This window comes from Rhinopithecus bieti, unplaced genomic scaffold (assembly GCF_001698545.2).
Source record: "Rhinopithecus bieti isolate Rb0 unplaced genomic scaffold, ASM169854v2 scaffold_11508, whole genome shotgun sequence".
In the NCBI taxonomy this organism is placed as follows: Eukaryota; Metazoa; Chordata; class Mammalia; order Primates; family Cercopithecidae; genus Rhinopithecus; species Rhinopithecus bieti.
This window is the reverse complement of record NW_016806932.1, coordinates 1-26,758: the sequence shown is the minus strand read 5'-3', so window position 1 is coordinate 26,758 and position 26,758 is coordinate 1. Positions and strand designations below refer to the sequence as shown.

The 26,758-nt window shown below is 44.0% G+C and overlaps 2 protein-coding genes across 2 annotated transcripts in view; both read right to left on the bottom strand.

Annotated features, from left to right (window-relative positions):
- The window catches only part of MICAL1 (microtubule associated monooxygenase, calponin and LIM domain containing 1), a 22,189-nt gene extending 12,994 nt beyond the window's left edge, over positions 1-9,195 (bottom strand). The window contains exon 1 of the mRNA XM_017878720.1: positions 9,123-9,195. The gene's annotated coding sequence lies outside the window, so the exon portion shown is untranslated. The remainder of the gene's footprint in view (positions 1-9,122) is intronic.
- Positions 9,015-26,736, bottom strand: ZBTB24 (zinc finger and BTB domain containing 24). The gene is made up of 7 exons (XM_017878722.1): positions 26,464-26,736; positions 24,503-25,479; positions 19,891-20,058; positions 19,303-19,386; positions 18,543-18,626; positions 11,093-11,174; positions 9,015-10,011 (listed from the first exon to the last, which is right to left on the bottom strand). The coding sequence occupies exons 2-7, from the start codon at positions 25,449-25,451 to the stop codon at positions 9,288-9,290; spliced, it is 2,091 nt and encodes a 696-aa protein (XP_017734211.1). The 5' UTR covers positions 25,452-25,479; positions 26,464-26,736; the 3' UTR covers positions 9,015-9,287.
- Between the last annotated feature and the right edge of the window lie 22 nt (positions 26,737-26,758).

Genomic DNA, 26,758 nt, shown 5'->3' with positions numbered 1-26,758 from the left:
TCCGGAGTAGCTGGGACTACAGGCGCCCGCCACCACGCCCGGCTAGTTTTTTGTATTTTTTTAGTAGAGACGGGGTTTCACCATGTTAGCCAGGATGGTCTCGATCTCCTGACCTCGTGATCCGCCCTTCTGGGCCTCCCAAAGTGCTGGGATTACAGGCTTGAGCCATCACTTCCGGCCTAAGCTGTTTCTTGTTTAGAGGAAGTGACACTGCTACACTGGAAACACTAATAAAACCCAGTAATAAATAAGAGGGTTGCTGTCCTTGAGATCCAGAGACCATAAAGAGCTGGGAAGCAATAGGGCTCTCCCTTTATTCTCATTTTGCATTTCATCTGAAAAATCTCTGAGACCCAGTAAGACCTGAACACTCACTGTTCCCAGCTCGAGCTGAGAAGCAGGCAGTGGGAGGAAAGCAAGGGAAATGTCTGTTCTCTGCCAGGAGAGGCGAGGGAATTCAGCCAGGTCACGCTCAGAAAATCAGGGCAGCCTCTCAGTTGGGCCCATCCTAGCTCTTGAGTGTGACACGTCATTTGGCTTGAAATTAATTTGCTGAATATCAGACACATCCATATTTAAATACATAGTGTAAAAACGTTCTAAAGTCCACTACAGTTGGGTTACCCTAGGCTCCACCAACCCAGGGTTGATTCCAAATGACATGTGAAAGGTTGGCATTATAAGAAGAGAAGCTATGTCTTGTTTAGAGGAAGTGACACTGCTACACTGGAAACACTAATAAAACTGAGGAATAAATAAGAGGGTTGCTGTCCTTGAGATCCAGAAACCTTAAGAGATCTAGAGTCAGTCCTGGGCTTCCAGAATAATCTCATTTCCCTTTCACTAGCAGATGGCACACAACTAGCTGTTCCACTTACTGCCTTTGCAAAGGCTCAGTGAGGTCTGGCTTGACTCAATGCCTTCTGCCAAACAGGGTCATGTGGCTCTATGAATGACACATTATAAAATTTGTCTTCAAAAAAGATCAGAGAACAATAATGAGTTCATCAGTGCTAAAAACTGCTGACTTGGAGTTTCAACTCATGCTAATTAAATACTTAACATAGGGGCATAAAGCAGCAGGGAATACATTGTTCTGGAATCCAGAAGGTCTGGTTGGATTCCAGCTTTTGCTTCACACTAGCCTAGTCTGACCTTGGATGTCACCAACCACACTTCGTCTGCCCATCTCTAAATGGAGGCAATTTAATTACTCGGCCTCAGCCCATTTCTACTCCAAAATCCTATCATTCAATGTTGCCCTAAGAAATGAACAGACTAGAAGACCCAAACTAAGTTCCACTTAGAATTTCTTCCAAGAAAACAAAACAAAACAAAAAAAAACTCTATTAAAGCTATTTATTGTTTAACTACAAGAGTTTCTCTCCTTAATTAGAATCTTGAGTCATGATTCAAATTATGTGTATATAGAACTAAAAATACTGGCACAATCACATTGGCCAATTCACACTGGATCAAATAAGTGGGTGGTACATGAAGTCAGCTTAAAAAGAGTCCCATTCTAAGGCTGGGCACCCTGGCTCATGCCTGTAATCCCAGCACTTTGGGAGGCTGTGGTGGGCAGATCACCTGAGGTCAGGAGTTCAAGACCAGCCTGACCTAACATAGAGAAACCCCGTCTCTATGAAAAATACAAAATTAGCCGGACATAGTGGCGCATGCCTGTAATCCCAGCTACTCAGGAAGGCTGAGGCAGGAGAATCACTTGAACCCGGGAGGCAGAGGTTGCGGTGAGCTGAGATTGTGCTGTTGCACTCCAGCCTGGGCAACAAGGGCGAAACTCCATCTCAAACAACCAACCAACCAACAACAAAAACAAAAAAAAAGAGTCCTATTGTAATGTTTTTGCAAACGGTAAAACCTAGCAGTAGCCTAGGTTAAACACCTGAGCCATGAAGACAGGATCTCCTTTTCTCTGCCCCATACCATGTTCTGTCACCTCCCAACTTCTCATCTCCTGGGCCTGGGGCCAGAAACTGGGTCCCTAGTACTGCAGGTGACATGTTTAAGTCACCCTATAATATGGCTTTGTACCTGTGGGCCAGTATCTTCAAGCAACAAACCCATGGTCCTGGGCCGGGAAGCTGTGGCTGCAGCATAGCCAGAGAGACAGAGACCGTGATGTAAAAACAGTGACATCTGCGCCAAAGGTGTAGAGAGTGCCATGAGAGGATGTGACAAGGTGGTTTGATTGAGGTTAGAGGACAGATGAGTAGTCACGAATCACAGTAAGGGCAGACAACTTTCAAGGCTGAGAAACCACCCGCCACAAAGCCCTCAGGCAGGAAAGAACTGACTATGTTTGGGGAACAGCAAGGAACCCACATGACTGGAAATGAGAATGGGGAAGAGAGTCCCAAGAGGAAGTTGGATTGGAGATTTTATTCTAAAGGCCAAGGGAAACTGTAGAAGGATTTTAAGCAGAGCAGAGACACGGTCATATTCATCTTAATAACTAATGCAAATCCATTCATTTAGCAAGGCACTCTTTGATCCTAAGCTAAGGGTACAATGGTGAGCCCAAACAGATCACCACTTCCAGTGGAGAAAGCCCAGCAGGAGGTAGTAGAAAGGATCAATCAGGTCTTTGTCGGGAATCCAGCCAAGTGACATGTTGTACAGTGAGGATGAGAGAAGTGCATGGATTCAAAAGGTATTTCAAGGTGAAACTGACATAACATGGCCATGAATTGGGTGTGGGGGTGAGGTGGGCTCCTTCAAGAATGACACCCAGCTTTCTCTCTTGGTTTGGAGTGGGTAAATCACAAATTTGGGGCCCCCATTCTTTTCTATTCTTCCTTCCAACCTTATTCCTCTGTATGCTGCTTTTTACTCAATACCTTCCCCAGAAGTCAAAGCACAATTATGATTTCATACTCTGAGATAACACAAGGACTCTACCTTGAAAGGCTGCAAAGATTAAACATACAAATAGGTTCAGAATCAGTTAAATACTTGCCCATATTTTTGTAATAAGACTGCCTTTGCCCTTCAAACACTAAGATTATAAGAAACATTTATCCAGAAGCCACTTAATCAAACTAAAATTATCTTGAGAGGTGGATTTTTAAAATGTAGTTTTAAACTTTGATTTAGTCTAAGGAAGCTTCAGTTTTGACTTTTCATTTAACAAGGATAAAAATAATATGAATGAACTAAAACCAAGACCCAAACTATTCTTTTGGAAAATCATCTTTAAATTATATTTAAAGTGACATATTACGGATATTAGGAATTCAGAATAAAAGTTTTCTACCCTGACCCCTGCTCAAATTTTTTCCTTTTTTCACACTTCACACTGAATATAGTACCACTTTTCAGACTCACGTAAAAAAGCTAAGATCCCTTGCTGTTACCAAAATGTGTTTAAATTCCTACATTTTGTATTACTGAGAATGTGTGCTGAGTAAAGTGGCTTGTGTCTGTAATCCCAGCACTGAGAAGCTGAGGTGGAAGGATCACTTGAGCTCAGGAGTTTGAGACCAGCCCGGGCAATGTAGTGAGACCTCATCTCTAAAATAAATTTAAAAATTAGCTGAGCATGGTGGTGCATGCCTGTGGTCCCAGGTACTCAGGAGGCTAAGAGGCTGTAGTGAGCCATGATCATGCCACTGCACTTCAGCCTGTGACAGAGCAAGACCCTATATATAAAAAAAAAAAAAAAAAAAAATGCAATCAAATGAGCTTTGGTTTAAAAGCTGTTGATGTACTATGTTTCAAGTTAGAATGGAATACATATATAAATACACACACACACACACACTCCAGTCAATTAAAGTCTTTTGCTGCTTAATTATGTGTAAAGAATTTGAGAGCACGATAAACTATCACGACATTCCAGCTTCTTTTAGAGGTCACTCCTTGAGAGCTGCTATTTACAAAAGCAAGACAAAGAGTTTTCTTTCAATTCTTAAGAATTTAGGCTTAAGTTTAGAAACTGAAGATGAAATTTTACCTTAATGTTTATAAGGATAACGAAAATAAAACAAACCTACCCTAAACTTAAAATATCCTCGGTCAAAAATTTGAAAAAAGGGCTCACTTACAGAGGCTCCTGTTAACTAAGACATTTCACCTTACTAGTAACTTTTATCCAACTGGAAAATTTTGCTTAAGCTTTTTTTTTTTTTTTCATTATACTTTAAGTTCTAGGGTACATGTGCTCAACGTGCAGACTTGTTACATATGTATACATGTGCCATGTTAGTTTGCTGCACCCATCAATTTGTCATTTACATTAGGTATTTCTCGTAATGCTATCCCTACCCCAGCACCCGACCCTACGACAGGCCCTGGTGTGTGATGTTCCCTGCCCTGTGTTCAAGTGTTCTCACTGTTCAATTCCCATCTATGAGTGAGAACATGCAGTGTTTGGTTTTCTGTTCCTGTGTTAGTTTGCTGAGAATGATGATTTCCATCCTTTTTTATGGCTGCATAGTATTCCACGGTGTATATGTGCCACATTTGCTTATTAATTAAGCCTTAAATCAATAGTAATGAAACACTGATGATATGGTAGTTACTGAATTTCTGTAGGCCATAACTTTCACTATTATTGTTTTAACATAAAAAGGTTATAATTGTATTCGGGTGGCACATGCTTATAATCCCAGCACTTTGGGAGGCCGAGGTGGGAGGACTGCTTGAGGCCAGGAGTTTGAGGCCAGCCTGGGCAATATAGTGAGACTCCGTCTCCACTTAAAAAAAGAAAAGTATGCTATAATTTCAGACATAGACCCTCAATTTTAGTCAGAAAGTTCTATTACATTAAGCAGGTCACATTACTTAATTAGTAAGTTCCTATTAAATAAGAAATTTTTAATAACAATAAGTAGGAAATAAATTATTTAATAATAAATAAGAAATTACTTATTTAATAAGAAAATTACCATTTTCTTTTGGTTCTATTAACCTTGGGAATAAGAAATCCAGCTTAAAGTTTTAACAGCCTGTGCCCTAGTTCTGGTTCTACCATTTACTGTATGACATTTGGCAACAGACTTCCTCTTTGGGCTCCATGTCCTCATCTGTCCAATAGGCATAATAATTACTCATCTCATCAGAATGTCATGAAGATTAAGATTAGACATGTTTCCAGTGGCTAAGGTGCGTCCCAGATACTGCTCCCCTCCTCACTCAGACGCCAGTTGTTAGGAGGTAAATTGTGTCCCCCTACGCCAAATTCACGTTGATGTCCTAATACCCAGCATCTCAGAATGGGATTGTGTTTGAAAAGATGAATAAATGAGAACATTAGTGTAGGCTGATCCCATATAACTGGTGTTCTTAAAAGAGAGTAAGACAGAGGGAAGGACATATGAAGATACAGGCAGGGGAAGATGACTAGAAGGGAGGCCTCAGAAGAAAACAACCCCACTGACACGTTGATCTTGGACCTTTCCATGTTTTCAGTCATCCAGTCTGTGGTGTTTGTTATGGGAGTCCTGGCAAACTAATATACCAGTCATGACCAGAGGGGACTGGCATCCTCCGGTTGTAAATCTGTGTGCCATGACATGGAAGATGTTGTAAATTGTAATTCTGTGTGCCATGACATGGAAGATGTTTGAGACCCAGTAAGATATGCTACAGATTTAACAGACCTGGCTTGGCTCCTAGCCAACAGTAAGGACTCCATATTTGGAAGATATTGTTACGTTCCCATTTATGAAAACCTAGATAAGCATCTATAATGAGAATCCTAGGTAACCATTTATAACGAGAATCTTTTTTCATTCCTCAGCATCATTTAATCTGTTGCTCATAACATTTATAACACAAGAACCAACTGTAGAGAATACAGAGTAGAGGTGAGTTTCAAGAAGCACTGGGCAAGCACTTGAATAACTGATTTTGATGGTAAGAGCTCCAGTCATCCCAAGGTCGACCCTCTACTGGGAGAAAGCCAAAGATTCACCTTCAAAACGAGGTGTTTCAGGAGCCCCAAAGCATAACATTGTACTTCCTAAGAAACACACTCTGTATTTCTGTTAAAACAACTTAAAAAATTGTACACATTTAGTAGAAAATGAATTGTGAAACACTGCACTAGCAACATCATCTCTCAAGGACACATGAGAAGCACTTTCATGTTCACGACATTTCTTTTGGGTACTCAAGTCGTTGAACTTTTTTTTTTTTTGAGATGGAGTCTCGCTCTGTCGCCTGGTTTGGGTGCAATGGCGCGATCTCAGCTCACTGCAGCCTCCGCCTCCTGGGTTCAAGTGATTCTCCTGTCTCAGCCTCCCAAGTAGCTGGGATTACAGGCGTACACCACCACGCCCAGCTAATTTTTGTATTTTTAGTAGAGATGGGGTTTCACCGTGTTGGTCAGGCTGGCCTTGATCCTGACCTTGTGATCCACCCACCTTGGCCTCCCAAAGTGCTGGGATTACAGGCATGAGCCACCACACCCGGCGTCATTAAACTTTTTTATTCAAAGGGGTAGAACGTGTATTTGGGACAACGAAGGAAGCTAGATTGATAAAGCTATCATTTCCTTGTTTCTCTTTGACAGCTGGTCAAATAATTCAGGAATAGCTAGGACTAAGGCTCAAGCTAGAAACAGGTGTCCCATGCTGTCTAATATAGCAGCCACTAGCCACATGTGCTTATCAAGCATTTGCACTGTGTCCCATGCAATAAGGAACTGGATTTTAATTTTAAATAATTTTAATATAGAGTTTTAAACTGATAATTATTTCAATTCTTGAAAAAAAACTTTTGTCTGTAGCTACTTGACATGAGAATCTGTTTTCATCTGTAAGTTGTATGAAATCTAAATACAGATCAAGTATGTTTAATGAACATTAGCATCCAAATTGAGATGTGCAGAAAGTGTAAAATACACACCGGATTTTGAAAGCTTAGTATGAAAAAGGGAATGTAAAATGTCTCACTAATACATTTTTACATATTTGGCAAACGTTGGATTACATAAACTTTTATTAAAATTGTCACCTGCTTTTTATGGTTTTAAATGTGGCTACTAGAACATTTAAAGTGACCTATGTTGTTCATGTTATAGTTCTCTTAGTGTAGAGGTAGACTGTTATAGAACCAGTGAAACTTGACTTACAAAGAGCTATGTAACCATATGTTCTGAATAATCACTTAGCTATCCAGAGTGAGTAAAAATTCACTTACTTAAATATTTAATTCCCTGGAGAAAATGTGGATTGGTAGGCTTTGAAAAGCTGGCAAAAACTTTTTGTTTTAAGAATAAAATTAAACAGTTTAAACGAGAACCTGAAATAATACTTAGGGCTTAACAGTGTTTGCAGCCGGGCGCGGTGGCTCAAGCCTGTAATCCCAGCACTTTGGGAGGCCGAGACGGGCGGATCACGAGGTCAGAAGATCGAGACCATCCTGGCAGACAAGGTGAAACCCCGTCTCTACTAAAAAATACAAAACACTAGCCGGGCAAGGTGGTGGGCGCCTGTAGTCCCAGCTACTCGGGAGGCTGAGGCAGGAGAATGGCGTGAACCCTGGAGGCGGAGCTTGCAGTGAGCCGAGATCACGCCACTGCACTCCAGCCTGGGCGACAGAGCAACACTCCGTCTCAAAAAAAAAAAAAACAGTGTTTGCAAAAAATTGTTATCTTTGCTCTAGTCAGGCCTGATTTAAGATTCGTTTGGTTGATACATATAAGATATACATCATTTTGGAAATTTTGTGAATTACATATAATATAGATTAGCAAATATGCAACCAAGATATTTTTATCTTCTCTCAAACCTGAAAAATTCTCTATTATTCTAATCTCCAAATAACTTATTTAATTTAGGTAGATATCAAGGATATCTAAAACAAAACAATTGATGGAAAGGCTGTATTAATTTTAGAGTAGATTACCCCCTACTCTCCATCAGCATTACTAATTTAGACATACTAGTGCCTACCTTCTTTTCTCAAAAATTCCCTACCAGCTTACAAGAAAGTGGTAAAAGAATTCAATATGCTTAGCTTGAAAACTTAACCCAAACATAATTTAATCTTATCATGATGATTTAAAAATCACACAATTACAGACACATGCTGGCTACAAAGTCTCTGAGGCTCAAAGTTACTTTTAAGATTAGAAGATTAGCTGGGTGTGGTGGTACATCCTTGTAGTCCTAGCTACTAGGAGGCTGAGGTGGGAGGGCTGCTTGAGCCCAGGAATTCGAGGTTACAGTGAGCAATGATTGTGCCACTACACTCTGGCCTGGGTGATAAGAGTGAGACCCTGTCTCTAAAAAGGAAAAGATTAGGAAAAGATACTCACTTTGTGGCATCTGCAATAAAAAATTATAATAAGCTTCCATCTCCAGAAAGTTATCAGACACAAGACAGATCAACATTTTCAGATTAGTTAGAATTCAGTAGAGTACATATAAGATTTAAATTACACTGAATAAAATTTTATGTTCCAGGATAGTGAAGAAAAGCTTTACTTTCATGAAAATCAAGTCTCATTCTGACAAAAATTCAGAATTTAGAGTGAATGTCTGGATCCACTTTTGTATTTTAAACTTAAACTTTTGATAGCTTGCTGTTAAAAAATATGTAAATTTATGTTTCTCAGAAAAGATACATTCAGAATTTAAAAAAAAATCCTATACTTTTGGCTAGCTTGTTACATGAATTTTGAGTTAAAACACTGAGTTTATCAGTTTGAATCTTCCTGAAGTGTAACACCATAAGCCCACTGTACTGCACAAAGATGAAACGTTGAGGGTTACTTTGTCTTAGGGGACTGGAAGTTATTAAAAGGGCAAACTCCCCACACATTGTGATCTGTCATATTTAGCCCTGACTTGTCTTGTGGTAACAATTGCGTTGCCTGAGAAAAATAAGAAAATAGAACAAACCATTCTACTCAGTTCAACCAAAATATGACTCCCTTTGTCCTAGAAAACAAAAGAACGTAACTGGGGAGGTTGACAAGACCATAACCTATGGCTGTGAACTTATTTAAACCTTACAGAAAAACTGAAATCAATGCCCCCAAAGAAAAATTACCCGAGTCTTTAGGACACGTTACAGATGAAAATGAAAACCATTCAACAATATTGAAATGCTCAATCCAAATCAGTACCTTAGACAAGACATACACACACCTTGCTACCTGGATGGAGAGCATTATAAACATCAGTTAGTCATCACAGCTCTCACAGAAGGATCTGCAAGTCGATGGTATGGAGAGCCTGACTTCAAGCGTTCAAAATCCAGTCAGAGCTGGCTTATGAGAAGAGCTCGATCAAGCAGTCAAACATGTTTACAGGTCAGCTCTGATCCTGGCCAAGCGGCGTTGGCTGGGGCACGTGGTGAGTGGGTGGTGGCGGATCAGACTCCTGTGTCAACTGCAGGTGCTGAGCTGGATCTGAAGTATTTGTAGCTAAATGGAGCTCCTCTGTTTGCCCTTGATGGGCGTGAAGATGTTCCAGTGTTTCCTTGGACAGAGTGATCACGTGCACTGGCTCTGTCTGTGAGGGCCCCATCTGGCTTTCAATCATATTAAGGCTCTGAATGTGTTCTGTTTGCTCCTGTTGAGCCGAAAGAATTAAATTCTGCAGTTGCTCTGGTTGCTGCGTGAGCAGGGTAAGATTAGCAGCCTGGTCTGCAGTCATGTTCTGGGAACTCTCTGCAGTCACGATGCTGATTCCCTGGCTAGGACCGGGCATGAAATTGATGTTATGTACAGAATCAGTTACAAGAAGCTGAATTTCCTGCTCTCCCGAGGTAGAGAGTTGATATGGCTGTAGCTGAAGAATATTCCTGACCTCTTCTGTGTTACTACTGCCAGAAATGCTGCTGGCATCTGACACATGCTTCTCCTTGCTATGAATTTTCAAGTGAGCCTTCAAGTTGTCTACGCGAGCAAACTGTAAGTTACACTCAGGGCAGGAGAAAGGCTTCTTGCCGGTGTGCAGAATGCAGTGTCTCCTTTTGGCACTGGAGTCAGAGAAGGATTTGCCACAAATGCCACACGAGTACGGCTTTTCTCCTCTATGAGAAAATAAACATTTTATTTTCAAAATGGAAATACCTACTTACTACTTCCTGATTATTTAGGGGGAAGCAATCAAGAGTAGTGGAAAATTAACTAGACTGCAAGTCACAAGTCATGGGTTCAGCTACTAACTCAAGGACTTGAAGCAAGTCTCACTTCCATGGGCAGTTTCTAACCTGAAAATAGGGTGGGGGTGGTGCCTGAGGAAGGGTGGCAGATGGGGCATGGCTAGATATGATAAAATTTTACGATTCCACGGTATGTATTTCAGATTAGAAAAGAGAGTAAATATTTATACATGAAACATATAGTTCTCTTTTGTTTTGTCTTAGTTTTCACAGCCAATTTTTAGACTCTAATGGCCCAATAAGTATCTATGATTGATGTCAATTTAAAACAATTTAAGCTTCCTCTAATTATTTGTGATGCTGTTAGAAGAACTCCTAAGTCCAACCTCGGGATAACTGTGTAAACAAAAACATTTATTCGGAAAACATCAAATATAATACTTATTTTTGATCAAAGATTTAAGTTTTGGACCAATCCCTAACCCCAGTCAAAATTTAATAAATGAAATCAGTAATGTATACTTTTACTGGCCAGAATCAGCATTCCTTTTTACCTAGGTGAGGAATTTCATTATTGAAAAGATAAAATAGGCCAGGCGCAGTGGCTCACACCTGTAATCCCAATACTTTGGGAGGCCCAGGCAGGCGGATCACTTGAGGTCAGGAGTCTGAGACCAGCCTGGTCAACATGGTGAAATCCAGTCTCTATCAAAAAATACAAAAAACTAGCTGTGTGTGGTGTCCCAGCTACTCGGGAGGCCGAGGTGGGAGAATCGCCTGAACTCCCACCTGCACTCCACTCACGCCACTGCCCTCCAGCCTGGGCAACAGCAAGACCCTGTCTCAAAACAAACGAACAAAACAGAACAAAGCCAAAGTAATAAAACGCACACAAAATTCTGCCAGAGTAACAACTGCGAGAAAACTACATAGGTTAACACATGTCATCTCACGGAACATCAGAACTGAATGAGGCCTGCATGTGAGAAAAATATCTGCAAAACTTTACCGATGGATTCTGATGTGGGTCTGAAGAGAACTCTTTGCTGTGAAAGATTTGCCACAGATTTCACAAGTAAATGGCTTCTCACCTAAAAAAAAAAAAAAAAAATTAACAATATACATTCAGCATAAGACAAAATCAAAAAAACACTTCGGTTTCACAATATAAACAGAACAAAGGCAATCCCTTCCATAAGCATAAATGAATGATGCACTCACTAAATATCTACTCTGTAACTAACCTAAGCACTGTGTGCCGAGTGCCAAGAACATACACAGAAATCCTAAGGCATGGTTCTCTTAAAAACCTAAAAACTGCAACAAGGAAGTGAGTTACACCCTATTTACTCCTGTTTTCTCCCCTTAGATACTACAGCCCCTATGCTCTCCTGCCTTATGGCTTAGCTAGGTAGCCCACTTGACCCTGAAAGGACTCCTGTGTGCTAGGGTGAGTTATGTATTACTGATGTTTATATCAACCTTCCAAATATATCCAGAATCTGACTCCACTGCTCCTCTCTGGTCCACACCACCACCATCTCTTGCCTCCTATGGGGTCTCCGTTTCTGCTCTTGCTTCCCTGCCATAAACTATCAATGTGGCCACCAGAGTGAGCCTTGATGCAGTCAGGTCGTTCTATGCTTGGGCTGCAAATGTTCTGATGATTTCCCACCCCAAGATAAAATCCAAAGTTCTTGGCCTACAAGCGATCATAGATCTGTACCCTGAAAACCCTACTCCTCACCCCAAACTTCCCTGATCTCATCTCATGGTGTCTCCCAGCATGGCTCACTCTCCTTATCTCCTTCAAGTCTCTGTTCACATGTTATTTTATCCGTGAGGCTCCATCACCACCGAGAGCACTACAAACCTTGCCACACACTCCTTAGTCCAATTCTCCAATTTAGTTTTTCCATAATGCTACTGCTGCCTCATATAATGGAGAAGTTATTTATTATCCATTTCTCCCTTTTTAAGATAACTTGTGGGTACGTCCGCTCCTAGTACCCCAATGCCAAGAATCTGGCCTGGCATGCCGTTTCAGAAATCCCTGCTGAATGAATTTCATGGCAGTGGCACACCTGAGATGCTATAACTGCTCCAGAACCCACCAGGCTTCACTAACACCAGCAAGTGCTTATTCAGTGTGTTTGCAGGCTGAACATACAATAACAGACCGTTCATGTTCCCCAGAAACAAAATTAAGTAATCCTAATGCAGAAAACTAAATTGGAAAAAAAGAAAAAAAAAAAAAAAAAAAAGCAAGCAGCAAAATACACTTAACTGGAGAACAGGAGAACAGCAAAGGATAAGTACAATTTGAAATGGAAGATGGCCAGTGATCTTCCCTTTCACAACATCTACTGGAAAATTCAGGCAAGACATTTCTCCACGCTCCATCGAGGCAGAGGACAGCGGTAACAACTTGGATGAATCTGCATCTCTGCATCATGAACTCTTACCACTCCAAAGATTAAAACCGGGCCACTGCCATAATCTGTCTATAGCTTTCTACATCAGAGCGGGCCTTCTCTGATCTTGGTTGGTTTTCTCCCTCTCCAGATTCAAAGACTGAGTACCTGCTGTGTGCTTGTGACTGTAAAATTCTTGTTGCAGTTTTCAGGTTTTTAAGAGAAAGAACAACAACAATCATCCATAACACCATTAACTATGCCATTTAGCTCCAGCTGAGTTTGTATTTCAGAAAGTCTGTCTGATGGCAAATGTTTTTTGAGAGTGTTTAATGGAAATACTTTGCAGGAGCAACATCCTGCGGTGGAAGCTCTTTGAGGGAGTGAGCAGGACAGTAGGAAGGCAAATTTCCCTAGCCAAGGTGAATCTGCAAGGGGCCTTCCTGCTTAGTGGTTTCTGATCTGTTCCCCTGTGTACAGTTCTACCACCTTCAATGGAGACGCCCATTCCTTAAATTTATTTAGTTCTCAAACTCTGATAGATCATGAATAAAGTACACAGCTAAGAAACAGAAAAGAAACTTTTCTAATCTACTTGAGAAGATGCACGAACTAATTAACATAGGGCTGTGCTTCACTGAACATTAAAACAAGTGGCGTCAACAATACTGAGTGCAGACAGGGTGCTGGACGGGGTGGGCAGGATCTGGCTAGACTGGAAAGAAGCCTGGGCCAGGGTACTAGTCTAAATAGTATGAGCAGAAGCTGGTGTCAGAAATGACCACACGGTGTGCACCAGGAGCGACAAGCATCACTCTCAGGAGCCACGAGGCCAAGGCACCAGGAGCTATGAATTCCAGGCAGGGGACCTGTGGAGCCTCTGGAAGTTTTTAGCAGAATGACATGCTGAAAGTACTAAGAAAATACACCTGTGAATGCTGAGGAGGGTGGGCTGGAGGCAGGAGGACCTCTAACAGGCTATGCACAAGGCCTGGACCAGGAGGTGGCAGGAGGCAGACGGAGAAGAAGGATAAGGTACTAGGACAGGGCCTGCGGCATGGGGCCGGAAAGACGTGTGTTACAAGAGGATCAGACAATAGTGATTAAAGGAAAAGGCAGAGACAGGAGTGTGATGAAAGGTCCCACACAGGGTGACATCAACAGAAGTACTGAAACAGCTCCAGGGTGTACTTCCAGGCCCTCTTCTCAGCAGTTACTTCACCGATCCCAGCCCTACCCTTCCCCAATGACTTAAATCCTGGACCCCACTCCAGATAGTATTGATGACTCACTGCTTATTGGCATCACAGCTGGATTTCCCATCCCCACCTGCTGAAACCCAGAATAACTCTCTTGGTTAATGACAACATCACCCAGCCCCTGCCCAGCCAGGCACAACAATCACAGTGACACCTCCCATTCCCTCAGCTGTCACGTTCACCTGGCAGTCCAGTTCTTCTGTCTAGACCCCTCAGCATCCTGCCTCCCACTGTGGACCACAGCTTTGTTTTTCTTTAAAAATTACTGTGTTCATTGTAAAAGAACCAAATATTGAAAATACAAAGAATATTAAAACTGCTCCACTATTCGCATCCCTTGAGACAACCAGTTAACAATGGCGAGTATCTTTACAGACAAATCTGTTTATTTGCGGTCTTACTGTGTGAGGTCATCCAGTGCATGCCATTTGTCACATCAGTAAAGCCACACTGCCATTTTAAAAGCCTGTGCTGTGTACCATTGTGTATACTGCCCCAAATTTACCTACCTAATCCCCTCCGGGGACATTTAGGTAGTACTTGCCAATCTTGGCAAAAAAGGGACACACGTCCATAACTGTGGATAGCATGGTTCGACACCTGTGTACTTGGCATTCCTATGTGGTCTTCGCCATTTCCCGTCCTGTGGTCACATCTCTGCTGTGGCTCTGACCACACCATACAGTTTCATAATAGATGGCAAGTAGACTCTGTAAGGGTATGCTATGGTGAGGGGCCCCCAGGTCTCAGGAGTATGGGAAGACCCCCAGGTCTCAATGTTAATGGATGGTCTCAACACACAGTTGAGGAGATTTGGGAAGCTTCAACTTCAAGCCACAATGAGGCTGTGAACAGAACTGTGACTTACTGAACTTTATCATTTGTTCCCAGGCAGGGCCATCTACCTGTGAGTAGGAGCCCTCAGAGCAGAATCAGTGTTCATGGAACACCATCCAGGAACAGGGACACTGGTGGGGTGGGACTGTGCTGTGGGGTCAGAGGTCACTCACCAGGCTTCTCTGTGGCCTGGGCTAATTCCCTTGACTTGATCCCAGCTCACCATACAATCTTCTGATCACTAACTTGGCTTTCGGGTACACTAATGTGAGGAAGGAGGTGCTGTGGGCAACAGAAAGGTATATTCCCTTTGTTGAGTTTATTCTCTGGTTTATCAGTCTTGTGACTCACTTGGCTTGACAGGGTCCCTGTAAACCTGACCAGCGCCAGGTACGAGGACAGTATGTGAGCAGGAGGGCCTGAGATGTGGTGACCTGGCAAGTACTGCTTGTCTGCCTGATACTCTGCCTCCAGTCAAAATGTGTCCATCTCCCCTCACTGGAGATGCTCTCCCAGGAAAGAGAACATCTCTAATTTGCCCTTGACTTCTCCAGTGCTTGGTGCAGGACATCTAACCCAGAGACAGTGTATGCCTAAACATCTAAGAGATGAATGACGGTTCATCTCTGAGATGAAGTCTTGGTTTCCAACTGAGCATGGCCCTGAGGGCAGGACTGGCACTTCTCACCCTGGCTGCACTCAATGCCCAGGGAGCAGGGAAATGGCACACCAATGCCCTTCACCAACATTGAAGCAGATTCCCCACACTGATGTAGGGACAGATGGGTCATAGCTGCTCTTGAAGAGCCCCAATTTTTTGAGAGGTTCAATTTATTTTCATATTTCTAAGTCATGCAAACCACTTTACAGAGGCCCATCTATCTCCTTTTTAACTCATCACACATCTTCCACTTTCTGTTCTGCTTCTCAAAGTTGACAGGTTGAGAAAAGTTTGCTGGAATTATAGGGGGGAGGTCTTCTGTTCCTTTTCATCCCCACTTCAAGTCCTACTGCTACTCACAAAGACCAGAAACCTCACTCCCCCTTATACTCAGACAACAAAACCAAGGGGAGGTGTCTCCTCTGGCACGGCTCAGCATGACCAAGCCAGCTCCACTTTCCTCCACCATCGCTGTCTCCCTAGGGAGCTCAGCACAGCACCATATACTATTTGCAGGCACATGTGTACGTGTGGAAATCCAGAGCTCTGGCTGCATCTCTTCCCTGAACTCTCCAGACCTAGAAATCTAATGATCTACCCCACACCTGCACATGGATGTCAAATAGACACCAACCAGTCCACAATGTAACTCCTGATCTCTTCTTCTTAGTCTTCCCCAGTTTTTCCTCCTTCCAGTGGCTTTTGCCTCCTCCTTCAACTCCCACATCCAATCAGGAGCGAATCACATGGATTCTTCCTTGGAACACATCCAGAACTGGACCACTTGACACCACCTCTGCTGCTACCGTGCTGTTCCAGGCCCAACTACTGCACAGCCTCCTAATGGGCCTCTCTGCCTCCACCCTGGCCTCGCCCCCGCCCCCCACAGGGCGGCTAGAGTGACCCTATTACAACCCTAAGGCATGCCACGTCACTCATCTCAGTAAAGCCACCTCCCTCAGAATAAAATCCAGTCTTTATTGTGGTCTTCAAAGTACTTCAGCCCGAGTGTACTCTACAATTGTTGAGGGGTACTTTAAAAAACACCAATTCCCAGGCTCCACCCAAGTGAAGTCAATCAGAATCTTGGAGGTTGGGACAAGGCTTTTTTAAAACCTCCCCAGGTGGTTAAAAAGCATGCAGCTAAACTGAGAACATCCACCTACACTAGGACTTCCTACTCCCAGCTCTCGGGTCGCCTCGGTGCTCCTCGCCTCGGTGCTCCTCCCGGCATGTCTCCAGCATGTCAAAAACATTCCTGCCCGAGGGCCCTGTGCCTAGGGCTTCCCCTGCCTAGAATGCTCTCTCCTGGGCATCCTCAATGGCTGGCTGGCTCACTGCCCCACTGCATTCTCATCTCCATCCAAGACGCCACCTCATCTGTGAGACCTTCCCAAACCAGTCTGCACATAAAAGGGCAGCTCTCCTTCCCACACTTTGCCCCCTTACCTTGCATTTTATTACTCAACGCACTCACAACACCTAATGTGTTATACACTTGTTTGTACTCTGTCTTCCCTACTGAATGTCGGCCCCTTAAGACAGGGGCCTGTCCATCTCATTCACTGCTATATTCTCAAAGCCTAAAACAGTGTCTGGTTCCCAGTAAGTACTCAGTAAATGTGTTAAAATCCACATCCTATGAGGCGTTTACTGAATTTAAGAAGAAAAACTTGTATTTAAATAACAATGTCCAGGCCAGGTACAGTGGCTCACGTCTGTAATCCTGGCGCTTTGGGAGGCTGGGAGGGTGGATCACTGGAGGCCAGGAGTTCGGGCGAGACCAGCCTGGCCAACATGCCAAAGCCCTGTGTCTACTAAAAAAACCCAAAAATCAGCTGGATGTGGTGGTGCACACCTGTAGTCCCAGCTACTCGGGAGGCTGAGGCAGGAGAATTGCTTGAACCCAGCAGGCAGAGGTTACAGTGAGCCGAGATTGCACCACTGCACTACAGCCTGGGCAACAGAGTGTGATCTCTCTAAAAAAAAAAAATATAAATCTTGTAAATCAATTTGCTTATTTAGTATAATTCCAGTAGACAACAGAATTATTAAATAACCTGTAATGGCAAGTTTTCTTAGAAAATCTGATAGACTTATTTTAACACATGTTCTTTGCCAAAAGGTATAAAATATCCAATTTTCTGATCTTACATAAAAAAACTGACCTGCCCTAATCAATGCTGCCTCCTCGTCATCTCTGAAACTGATTTTTCTGGAGGCTGTGCTGCTTAAGCTTAAGTGTTGGTTTTAGGGGAGAAAGTGGAAAAATTCTCAGTGTGTATGCTACATTTGTGTCTGTTACATTTGGCTATCTTTTCTAAAAAAAATTATCTTGGGCCGGGCGTGGTGGCTCACGCCTGTAATCCCAGCACTTTGGGAGACCAAGGTGGGCGGATCACAAGGTCAAGAGATTGAGACCATCCTGGCCAACATGGTGAAACCCCATCTCTACTAAAAATACAAAAAAAAATCAGCTGGGTATGGTGGCGCACACCTATAGTCCCAAGTACTAGGGAGGCTGAGGCAGGAGAATCACTTGAACCTGGGAGGCAGAGGTTGCAGTGAGCCAAGATGGCGCCACTGCACTCCAGCCTGGCAAGAGAGCAAGACTGTCTCAAAAAAAAAAAAAAAAAATTATCTTGCTGGGCATGGTGGCTCATGCTTGTCATCTCAGCATTTTGGGAGGCTCAGACAGGGGGACTGCTTGAGCTCAGGAGCTCAAGACCAGCCTGGGCAACATAGTGAGACCTATCTCTACAAAAAGTAAAAACTAAAAAATTAGGTAGGTGTGGTGGTGTGCACCTGTGGTCCCAGCTACTCAGAAGGCTGAGGTGGGAGGATCACCTCAGCCCAGGAGGTCGAGGCTGTGGTAAGCTGTGACCGTGCCACTGCACTCTAGCCTGGATGACAGTGTGAGCCCTTATCTTAAAAAAAAAAAAAAAAAAAAGTCTTGATATCATCTTCTATGCTGAAGTAAATTAAGAGTGAAGCACAGAACCAGACTCAGACTCACTATTCTGTGGTATTAAATGAATTGTGACATAGGAACAGCGCTCAGTAAGTGATCTCCGTTTTGCTCATCTACAAGAGATGTGATTTCCCCAAAGACAGTGCTGACAACATTCTGCCTTCAACTTTTAACTTATCTTCTTCCACAACTCCCATCCAATTTATAATAAACGTTCCCAAACACAGGCTGGGCAGGGCACTCACAGAAAGAACTTCATTCTTCACTCTCCCGAAAACATCCCGTGTACCGGGGGAACAGACGAGATGGAGTTTTACCTGTGTGTGTTCGCAGATGTTTCTTCAGCTGAGACACATCCATGAATTTGCGATGGCAGTCTTTGCATTCCGGTAATGAGCGTCCTTGTCGCAACAATAAAAAAAGTGTCAGTGCATATATGCTCTCCCTGCATTTTCTTCAGTGATTTGTGTTAAAGCACTTCCCTGAAAAATAATCACTTTAAATATAGTACTTTAACAACGAAAATTTTTTTATTAATTTGGTAACAGTTAATATTTTCCTCAGCACCTCAACTCACTGCCTCCTCCGAGAGAGCTAGGATCCTTCCAATTCTAAATGTAGTCTCTCCTTTTCTCCTCAAAGTATTGGTGTGACTGAGGCCACAAATGACCTCAAATGACACTTGTAACCCACATTCATTTCTTATCAGTTGGCAGGAAAGAAAAAGGACAACAGGTAGAACCAGGGGAGAGAAAGCCTGGGCTGACAGCCGCGGGGTGATGATGTCTCTGCCTAGGCACCACTAACAACCATTCACTGAAGCTCCCTTGGGCAAGCGGCACTTCTGAAAGATGCCAATTCTGCAGGGTTTCTGTGTGTGGCATCAAAACTGTGGTATACAAATAAAATATAATTCACATGGTGGCAGACATAAAACATAAAAACATGTAATTTAGACTCTCAAGGCACTTTTCCCTAAATACCCATTTGTCACCTACAATACGAACCTAACGTTTCAGAAACAATTTTTATTTGCATTTCTTTCCCCCCAATCTAAATGTTCTCACTTTACCGTACCTGTATGAACTCGGTAATGGCTCTTTAGTTGTCTGTTCTGGCTGAAATATTTTCCACATTGATCACAGGTAAAAGACTTCTGTCCTGCCAAAAAAACCAAAACACTAAAACTTGCAAAAAACTATAAAGAACTGGAATGCTCACTAATAAGGTAAATACTACAGTGGGTCCAGGTCCCCATTTTCTACAAATGATACAAGTGACCTGTTTACAAACCCAGAAGCCTTCAATCTACCACAGAAACATAAATGTGCAAAGGTATGTAAGGCAATAGGGAGTAGTGGAGACTGGGGTAGAACTGGATAATTTAAGTTTCCCCCCAAAGGCGTCAAAGTAAAATAATTCTAAACTTTGATAGTTTAATAAAACATGCTTGCACACCAAACTCCAGCAGCCAGTTTATAAGCTCTAGTTTAAGGATCAGTGCAGAACTCTAAACTGCACTCAGACAGATGCAAACTCCTGTCTTTCAATAACCCCACGTTGGAAATGATACTGGGCTGAGAAAACACCGTTTAGGTGTTGGTAATGCCCACCCTGGGGAATGGGAATCTGGTGACAGCTGGCCCTCTGGGCAAGTTCCACTACCTGAGTGCAGGCTCATGTGCTCCAGCAGTGAGTGCTTGGTGGTCAGAGCCTTGCTGCACACAGTGCAGGTGTACGGTCGCTCGCCTGTGTGCATCCTGGTGTGGACCTGTAGCGAGTGCTTCTGAGCAAAGCCTTTTCCACACTCATTACATTTGAAAGGTCGCTCCCCTGGAAGAAGAGCCCCAGAAGCATGGTGTAAGTAAGAATCCACACATTTTTGTCTCTCCTAAATTAAAATAACAATAAAGGATTTTTCTTAAAAGGCACACATCCAAAAGGCCAACAACGAACACAAGAGACATCAACAATAAAATTTTGGAAGCTGGAACAGATGAATCTGAAGCTAGCCGTGGGTAGCACTAATATAAACTACATATATATATATATGTATTTTTTGGTAACAGGGTCTCACTCTATTATCCAGGCTGGAGTGCAGTGGCATTACCATGGCTCACTATAGCCTCAGCCTCCTGGCAACAAATGATCCTCCCACCTCAGCCTCCTGAGTAGCTGGGATACAGGCATGTGCCACCACCACACTCAGCTAATTTTTTAAGTGTAACTTTAATTTTTTTTTAGAGATGAGATCTCACTATGTTGCCCAGGCAGGTCTCCAACTCCTGGGCTCAAGCAATCTTCCTGCCTCAGCCTCCCTAATTGCTGGGATTATAGGCATGGGCCACCACACCCAGCCCAATACAACCTAATTTTTAAGACACAATCTCCAAAAGGCTCAGGAATTGGTGGCACCTGCTATCTCTGGAAACAGGCGTGAGGGAGGGTAAATGAAAGTCTGTTTCAAAGGTACTTAGACCCCTGATCAACTCTTCCATTCTACACAGCCTGGAGACTGTCCCTCTCCCCAAAAGAGGATGGAGTGTTCTCTGAGAAGCGTTAAGAAAAAGGGGTCTCTGGATTAGGAGTTTCTAGGCACAGTTGAGTTGGGATCACCACAGGGAGAGTAAGTCAACATTTCCATCTGGGATGATGAGACTCCCCCACTCCTTCTTCCCTCTCCTGCTCTAGCCACAGGCGGGCAGCCAGGCCTAGTGCCTCCAAGTGGGAGAGTAGTAGAAGCGTCTTCCACTGGAACGTGATAGGTCCAACGTGAGAGAGCAAAGATGTGGAAGCCTGGCACCAGCAAGGACATGGGGCAGAGCCACACCACCTCCAGTGAGGTTATGACAGGCCTGCATAACAACTGTTTCAGTACTGACTGAGTGGATAAGTTAAATGTTAAAAGCCAGTGCCTTTAAACAAAGGCTGGAATGTAACAAAAGCCCACCAAGAGTTTTCCCTAGGCTTCTCCTGGGCCTAAAAGCATGACAAAATAACAAAGGAATTCTTAACAGGACCCATTTAGGATTAAACAAGTTTTATTGGGGATCTGAAGGAACTCCTCAAAACTCCTTGATTTAGCGGAAGATAAGGGTAATCACTCCAGCACCTAGACCCATTTAGATTAAGTAAACTTACTGAGGCTCCAGAAGAAAGTCTTTGGGACGCAGACCTTAGTTATAGATTAAAAGAAGTTAATCACCTGTGTCTTTAGAGGAATGCACACTTACATGTAGACATACAGCTTAGGAGGTATATAAGCTCTGAAAAACTTTGCAATTTTGAGTTGGTCTGGCGATAACTTCCAGGCCTTCTCCCTGTAACAGGTTACAGAAATAAAACCTCTCTTCCTCCCCAGTTCATCTGCATCTCGTTACTGGCCACGAGAAATAGCAGCCTGACCCTCAGTGTGATCTGGGAGCAAGGTCACAGTTTTACAGGCTCTCTCATACAAAAAAATTACACGCACGGTGGTGCGTGCCTGTAATCCCAGCTACTTGGGAGGCTGAGGCAGGAGAACCACTCAAACTCGGGGGGCAGAGGTTGCTGTGCTGATCGGAGATCACACCACTGCACTCCAGCCTGGGCAACAGAGTAAGAAATAAAATACAGGCTCTCTCCACACACGCAGCATTGCCAGTAGCTTTTAGCAACCCATTCTTACATATGATTAAATATGATTTTTAAACAACCACCAGGCACTCAAGGAAAGCCTTTTGTAGTAGTGACAGAGAAACAAGCAAGAAGGAAAAAAAAAAAAGCAACTTGCCTCCAGTGAGGAAAATGTTATCATTAACACGCTCACAGAAGTAAGATATTACACTGTGAAATAAAAAGATCATTCACGGCCGGGCGCGGTGGCTCAGGCCTGTGATCCCAGCACTTTGGGAGGCTGAGATGGGTGGATCACGAGGTCAGGAGATCGAGAACATTCTGGCTAACACGGTGAAACCCCGTCTCTACTAACAATACAAAAAACTAGCCGGGCGAGGTGGCGGGCGCCTGTAGTCCCAGCTACTCGGGAGGCTGAGGCGGGAGAACGCCCCTCGAACCCGGGAGGCGGAGCTTGCAGTGAGCTGAGATCCGGCCACTGCACTCCAGCCCGGGCGACAGAGCGAGACTCCATCTCAAAAAAAAAAAAAAAAAATCATTCACATTAAAACATTTAGAAAACAAAAAGCTCCTAAAGGGGGGAAAAAAATAAGAGTCGAAACAGAAAACCTCAAAGGGCTGAAAAACAAAGTGGAAATCCCCAGAAGGAAGGGCCAAAAACGATGGAAAATATAGGAGAAAATAAAGTTAGAACAGAGAAAACACAGCGGGGAAATCATCTATGAAATAACTCAAGATTTTCTGGAACTGAAAGACAGTTTCCAAACCTTATGAATCCACCTGGTATCTACCCAGATGGAAGAAAACAGATCCATACTAAAGTGATGGGCTGCAGAATTCAGAATACAGGTGCTGCCTGAATTATGACGGGACTACATCTCAACAAACCCATCATACTGAAAATATCATAAGGAAAGATGCACTTAATACGGAGTACTGTATGAATGCCCCAAATGCAGAGTACTGGTCACTTACCCAGGTGACTGTGTGGCCCAGCAGGGCATGAGAGGATCATACTGAATATTACTAGCCCAGGAAAAGATCAAAACTCAGAATTCAAAGTACAGTTTCTGTTGAATGTGTACTGCTTTCACACCATTGTAAAGTTGAAAAATTGAACCACTATGAGTCGGGGACTGTCTGTACTGGGGACATACGGGAATATTGATCCTACATGCTTTTTCTTAAGTCTTGTATAATGATTTAACTCCAAACTATGTCCATATAAATCTTTGATAAAAACAGCCAGCTGGGCACAGTGGCGCATGCCTGTAATCCCAGTACTTTGGGAGGCCAAGGCAGGCAGATCACGAGGTCAGGAGTTCGAGACCAGCCTGACTAACATGGTGAAACCCCGTCTCTACTAAAAATACAAAAAAATTAGCTGGGTGTGGTGGTGTGTGCCTGTAATCTCAGATACTCAGGAGGCTGAGGCAGGAGAATTGCTTGAACTCGGGAGGTGGAGGTCACGGTGAGCTAGATCGCGCCACTGCACCCTAGCCTGGGCGACAGAGTGAGAATCCACCCCCCAAAAAAAGCCAAAATATAACCCATTACAGTTCAACAAGTATTTCTCAAGTATCTACTTTTTTCAAAGTACCAGAATTCAAGGTCTTCAACCTATCTGTAGCTAAAGTCTTTAGGCAGCTTTTAAAAGCACCAAGGTTCCAGACAAATCAGAAGCTCTGGGGTTGAGGCCTAGGCACTGGTTGTTTTAGAAGCTCCCTAAGTGATTCTAATTTGCAGGCTGAGAACCACAGCACCAGATGCTGCTGGATCACAGGAGAAGACTTAAGCACCAGTCCCTATACTTCAGCTTACAATTAAGTTGAGGGATGTCAAGTGGCAACAACAATCTGACCCAAAGCAGAGTGGGTTTTAAGCACCTGAAAGGGCTCAAAGAAGGAAGGGATTTCTCGCTAGGACTGTAGTGTCCAATATGGTAGCCACTAGCCACATGTGGTTATTCAAATTTGAATGAATTAAAATAAAATTAAAAATTCAGTTTCTCAGTCACACTAGCCACAGTTCAAGTGCTCAAAAACCACATGTGGTTACTGGCCACCATATTGGACAGCGTAGATGTAGGAACATTTCCATCATCATAGGAGGGTCCCCATTGGTCAGTGCTGGGCTGGAGGGACCAAAAACGAGGTGTTTAAACCTAGATAGCTGAGTTAGAAAGTGGTCAACACAGACTTGGACAAAAGCATGGTTATGGTCAAGATGAAGAATGTTCAAGAATCAGAAAGCAGAGTACACTGGGCTACATTTTGATAAGTGGACATTAAAGGCTTCATTCAACAACTACGAATGAGAGGGGTTCTTGAACCAGGCTACCTGGGTTCAATCCCAGCTCTGTCACTCATGGGTGACTCTGGCAAGTTATTTAGGCTCCCTAGAACTTGGTTGCTTCCTCTGTAAACTATGCACTTTAGCAACCCTCTCTTACATATGAGTAAATATGATTTTAATCATACAATGTACAATGAGGATATTACCTACCTTGCAGGATTGTGGAGAAAATTAAGTGCAATAACACGTATAAAGGCTTTATTACAATGCCCATCATACAGAAGTTGCACAGTAAACGAAAGCTGTTATTATCATCCCTACTCCCAATTCTGAAACACACTGCAATCAGCTTTGAAAGCATCATTACCTGTGTGGCTCCTCTGGTGGATTGCTAAAAAGTGATTGTACTTAAAGACCTTGCCACAGTCTTTACAACGGGCCTCAGGGCCTCCAGGGCGCTTTCTCCTTCCACAGATCCTCTTGGCTGAACCATGGTCCTCTTGATCCCCAACAAGTTTGTAATCTTTAAGTTTGACGGGTCTCCAAATCCTCCGCTTGCTGTAACGACTCTGGCTTGCCGGGCCATCCTGGGTCTTGGGATCATAGTTCTCATCTTTTTCAACTGGCATTTCCTCCTCTCTACTTGGCTCACAGGTAGGCTCCGATTCTTCCTTTTCTTTCGCTGCCATCTTATTCAGTACACTACTGTCTCCTTTAACCACGAAGTTTTGTCTATTCTGAACTGAATTGTTCACTCTTAACTGTATTTCTTCCTCTGCAGCCAGTTCTGACTTCTCCTCCTGCAATGTAATGACTTTTCTTGGTCTTCCCCGTTTCCGCTTTGGAGGATCGTTTTTCTTATTAGAGATAACAACCACTGGGGCACCAGCAGTGTTCAAAGTTGTTGGCTTTGGGGAGCTATGATTATTTTGGAAGTCTGTGTAAGCCTTTACCAGGTCATAGACTTTTAAGAACTGAGCAGTAGCCAGGATTTGTTCTGTACTTTTCTCACTGGCATGGAGATAACCTGTGTAGATAAATTCCAGCAGGATACCAAAGGTGTCTGCAACCATGCCGTCCAGCATATAAATGGACTGGCCGATTTCCCCCTCTTCTGCAAACATCATTGAAAAATATTCACTACTGGCAGCAAGTAAGGCTTTGTGGGCCCGGAAATGTACATTCTCAACGATTAAAGTAATGTCACAGAGGAAGCCTTTCTTCCTCTGATCCTCAAAACTGGCCAGGACAGTGTCACTGTGAGCGTCTGAGTGTACAACAAGCTGCCCAGAAGGCTCTGGCGATGTTTCTGCCATTTTCTTCAGAAGCCACGAAGGGTTAAATCTGAAATAAGAAAACAAGGTTTAAAAAGGAGGAAGCACTGTCTAAAAGGTTAATGCCAGCCCCCATGAACTTCCTATTCACATCATTAACTGAATTTTACCATTACCATTTTAATTGTCTGTCTAAAAACTTAGCTCTGGGCTGGGCACAGTGACTCAGGCCTGTAATCCCAGCACTTTGGGAGGCCGAAGCGGGTGGATCACTTGAGACCAGCCTGGGCAACATGGCAAGAATCCACCTACACAAAAAATACAAAAATTAGCCTGGCGTGGTGATGTCCGCCTGTGGTCCCAGCTACTCGGGAGGCTGAGGCAGTAGCATCACCTGAGCCTGTGAGTTCGAGGCTGCAGTGAGCCGTGATCGTGCCACTGCACTCCAGCCTGGGGGACAGAACGAGACCACCACCTCAAAAAACAAAAACAAAAAAAAACTTAGGTCAGGGTTCTTTTTTTTTTTGAGACGAAGTCTCACTCTGTCGCCCAGGTTGGAGTGCAGTGGCGCAATCTCGGCTCACTGCAACCTCCGCCTCCCGGGTTCAAGCAATTCTCTCCCTCAGCCTCCTGCCGCACATTACCTAGCTGAGTGACTCTCCAGTATTCATGGAACGGTTCAGGGTCTATCTTCTCTAAAATGAAGGAATGGGAACAACCATCTCCAAAATCCTCTACAGCACGAACTTTCTATGGTTGCACAACTATCTCAAGGAGATCGAAGCTGCCTCCATCTCCCAGATTATTAGCCATTTCATGTGTGGGAACCAATGTGAAGAGTGAAGAAATGTGCATGTGCAAAGCGAATTTGAGGTAGCTGCAATAAAATACTAATAACGTAAGCTGCGTGGGGCCGCCAGACTGTGCGCCGCGCGGAGCCCCCGGAGGTCCGAGCAGGGGAGGAGGCGCGGAAAGACCCCCACCTCCCGCCCAGGCCCCGCGGGGCCCGACTGGAAAGCAGACGGCGGGGGAGGAGTCGGCCCGGTAGACCTACCTCTCAGGGGCACCCAGTGGGGTCCGGGTCGCTGCCAGCTCACCCGGCGGCCTGGCGGGAGACCCGCGCAGGGCCCCGCCAGCCCTCCACTCCGCCCCGCCCGCCTGGGGCTTCTGGGCCGCACAGGTTTCTGCCCCGGCGCTGCGGCAGCAGCCACAGCACAGCCAACCCGGAAGCGCGGCGCCAAGAGCCGCTTGCGCGCGGACGCCGGACCACGTGGCCCGCACAGGCGCCTCTGGAGGTGGGGGCCAGGAGAGCGGCCCGGCGGGGCGCGGCGCGATGGCAGTTCTAGTGT

What these genes read in the sequence shown, in the direction of transcription:
- ZBTB24 (XM_017878722.1), bottom strand. Translation starts at nt 25,451, where the DNA reads ATGGCAGAAACATCGCCAGAGCCTTCTGGGCAGCTTGTTGTACACTCA. An exon ending in CCATTACCGAGTTCATACAG is followed by an intron (nt 18,627 to 19,302) that starts GTACGGTAAAGT and finishes TGTTGCGACAAG; the next exon opens with GACGCTCATTACCGGAATGC. An exon ending in ACCCACATCAGAATCCATCG is followed by an intron (nt 10,012 to 11,092) that starts GTAAAGTTTTGC and finishes ATTTTCTCATAG; the next exon opens with AGGAGAAAAGCCGTACTCGT.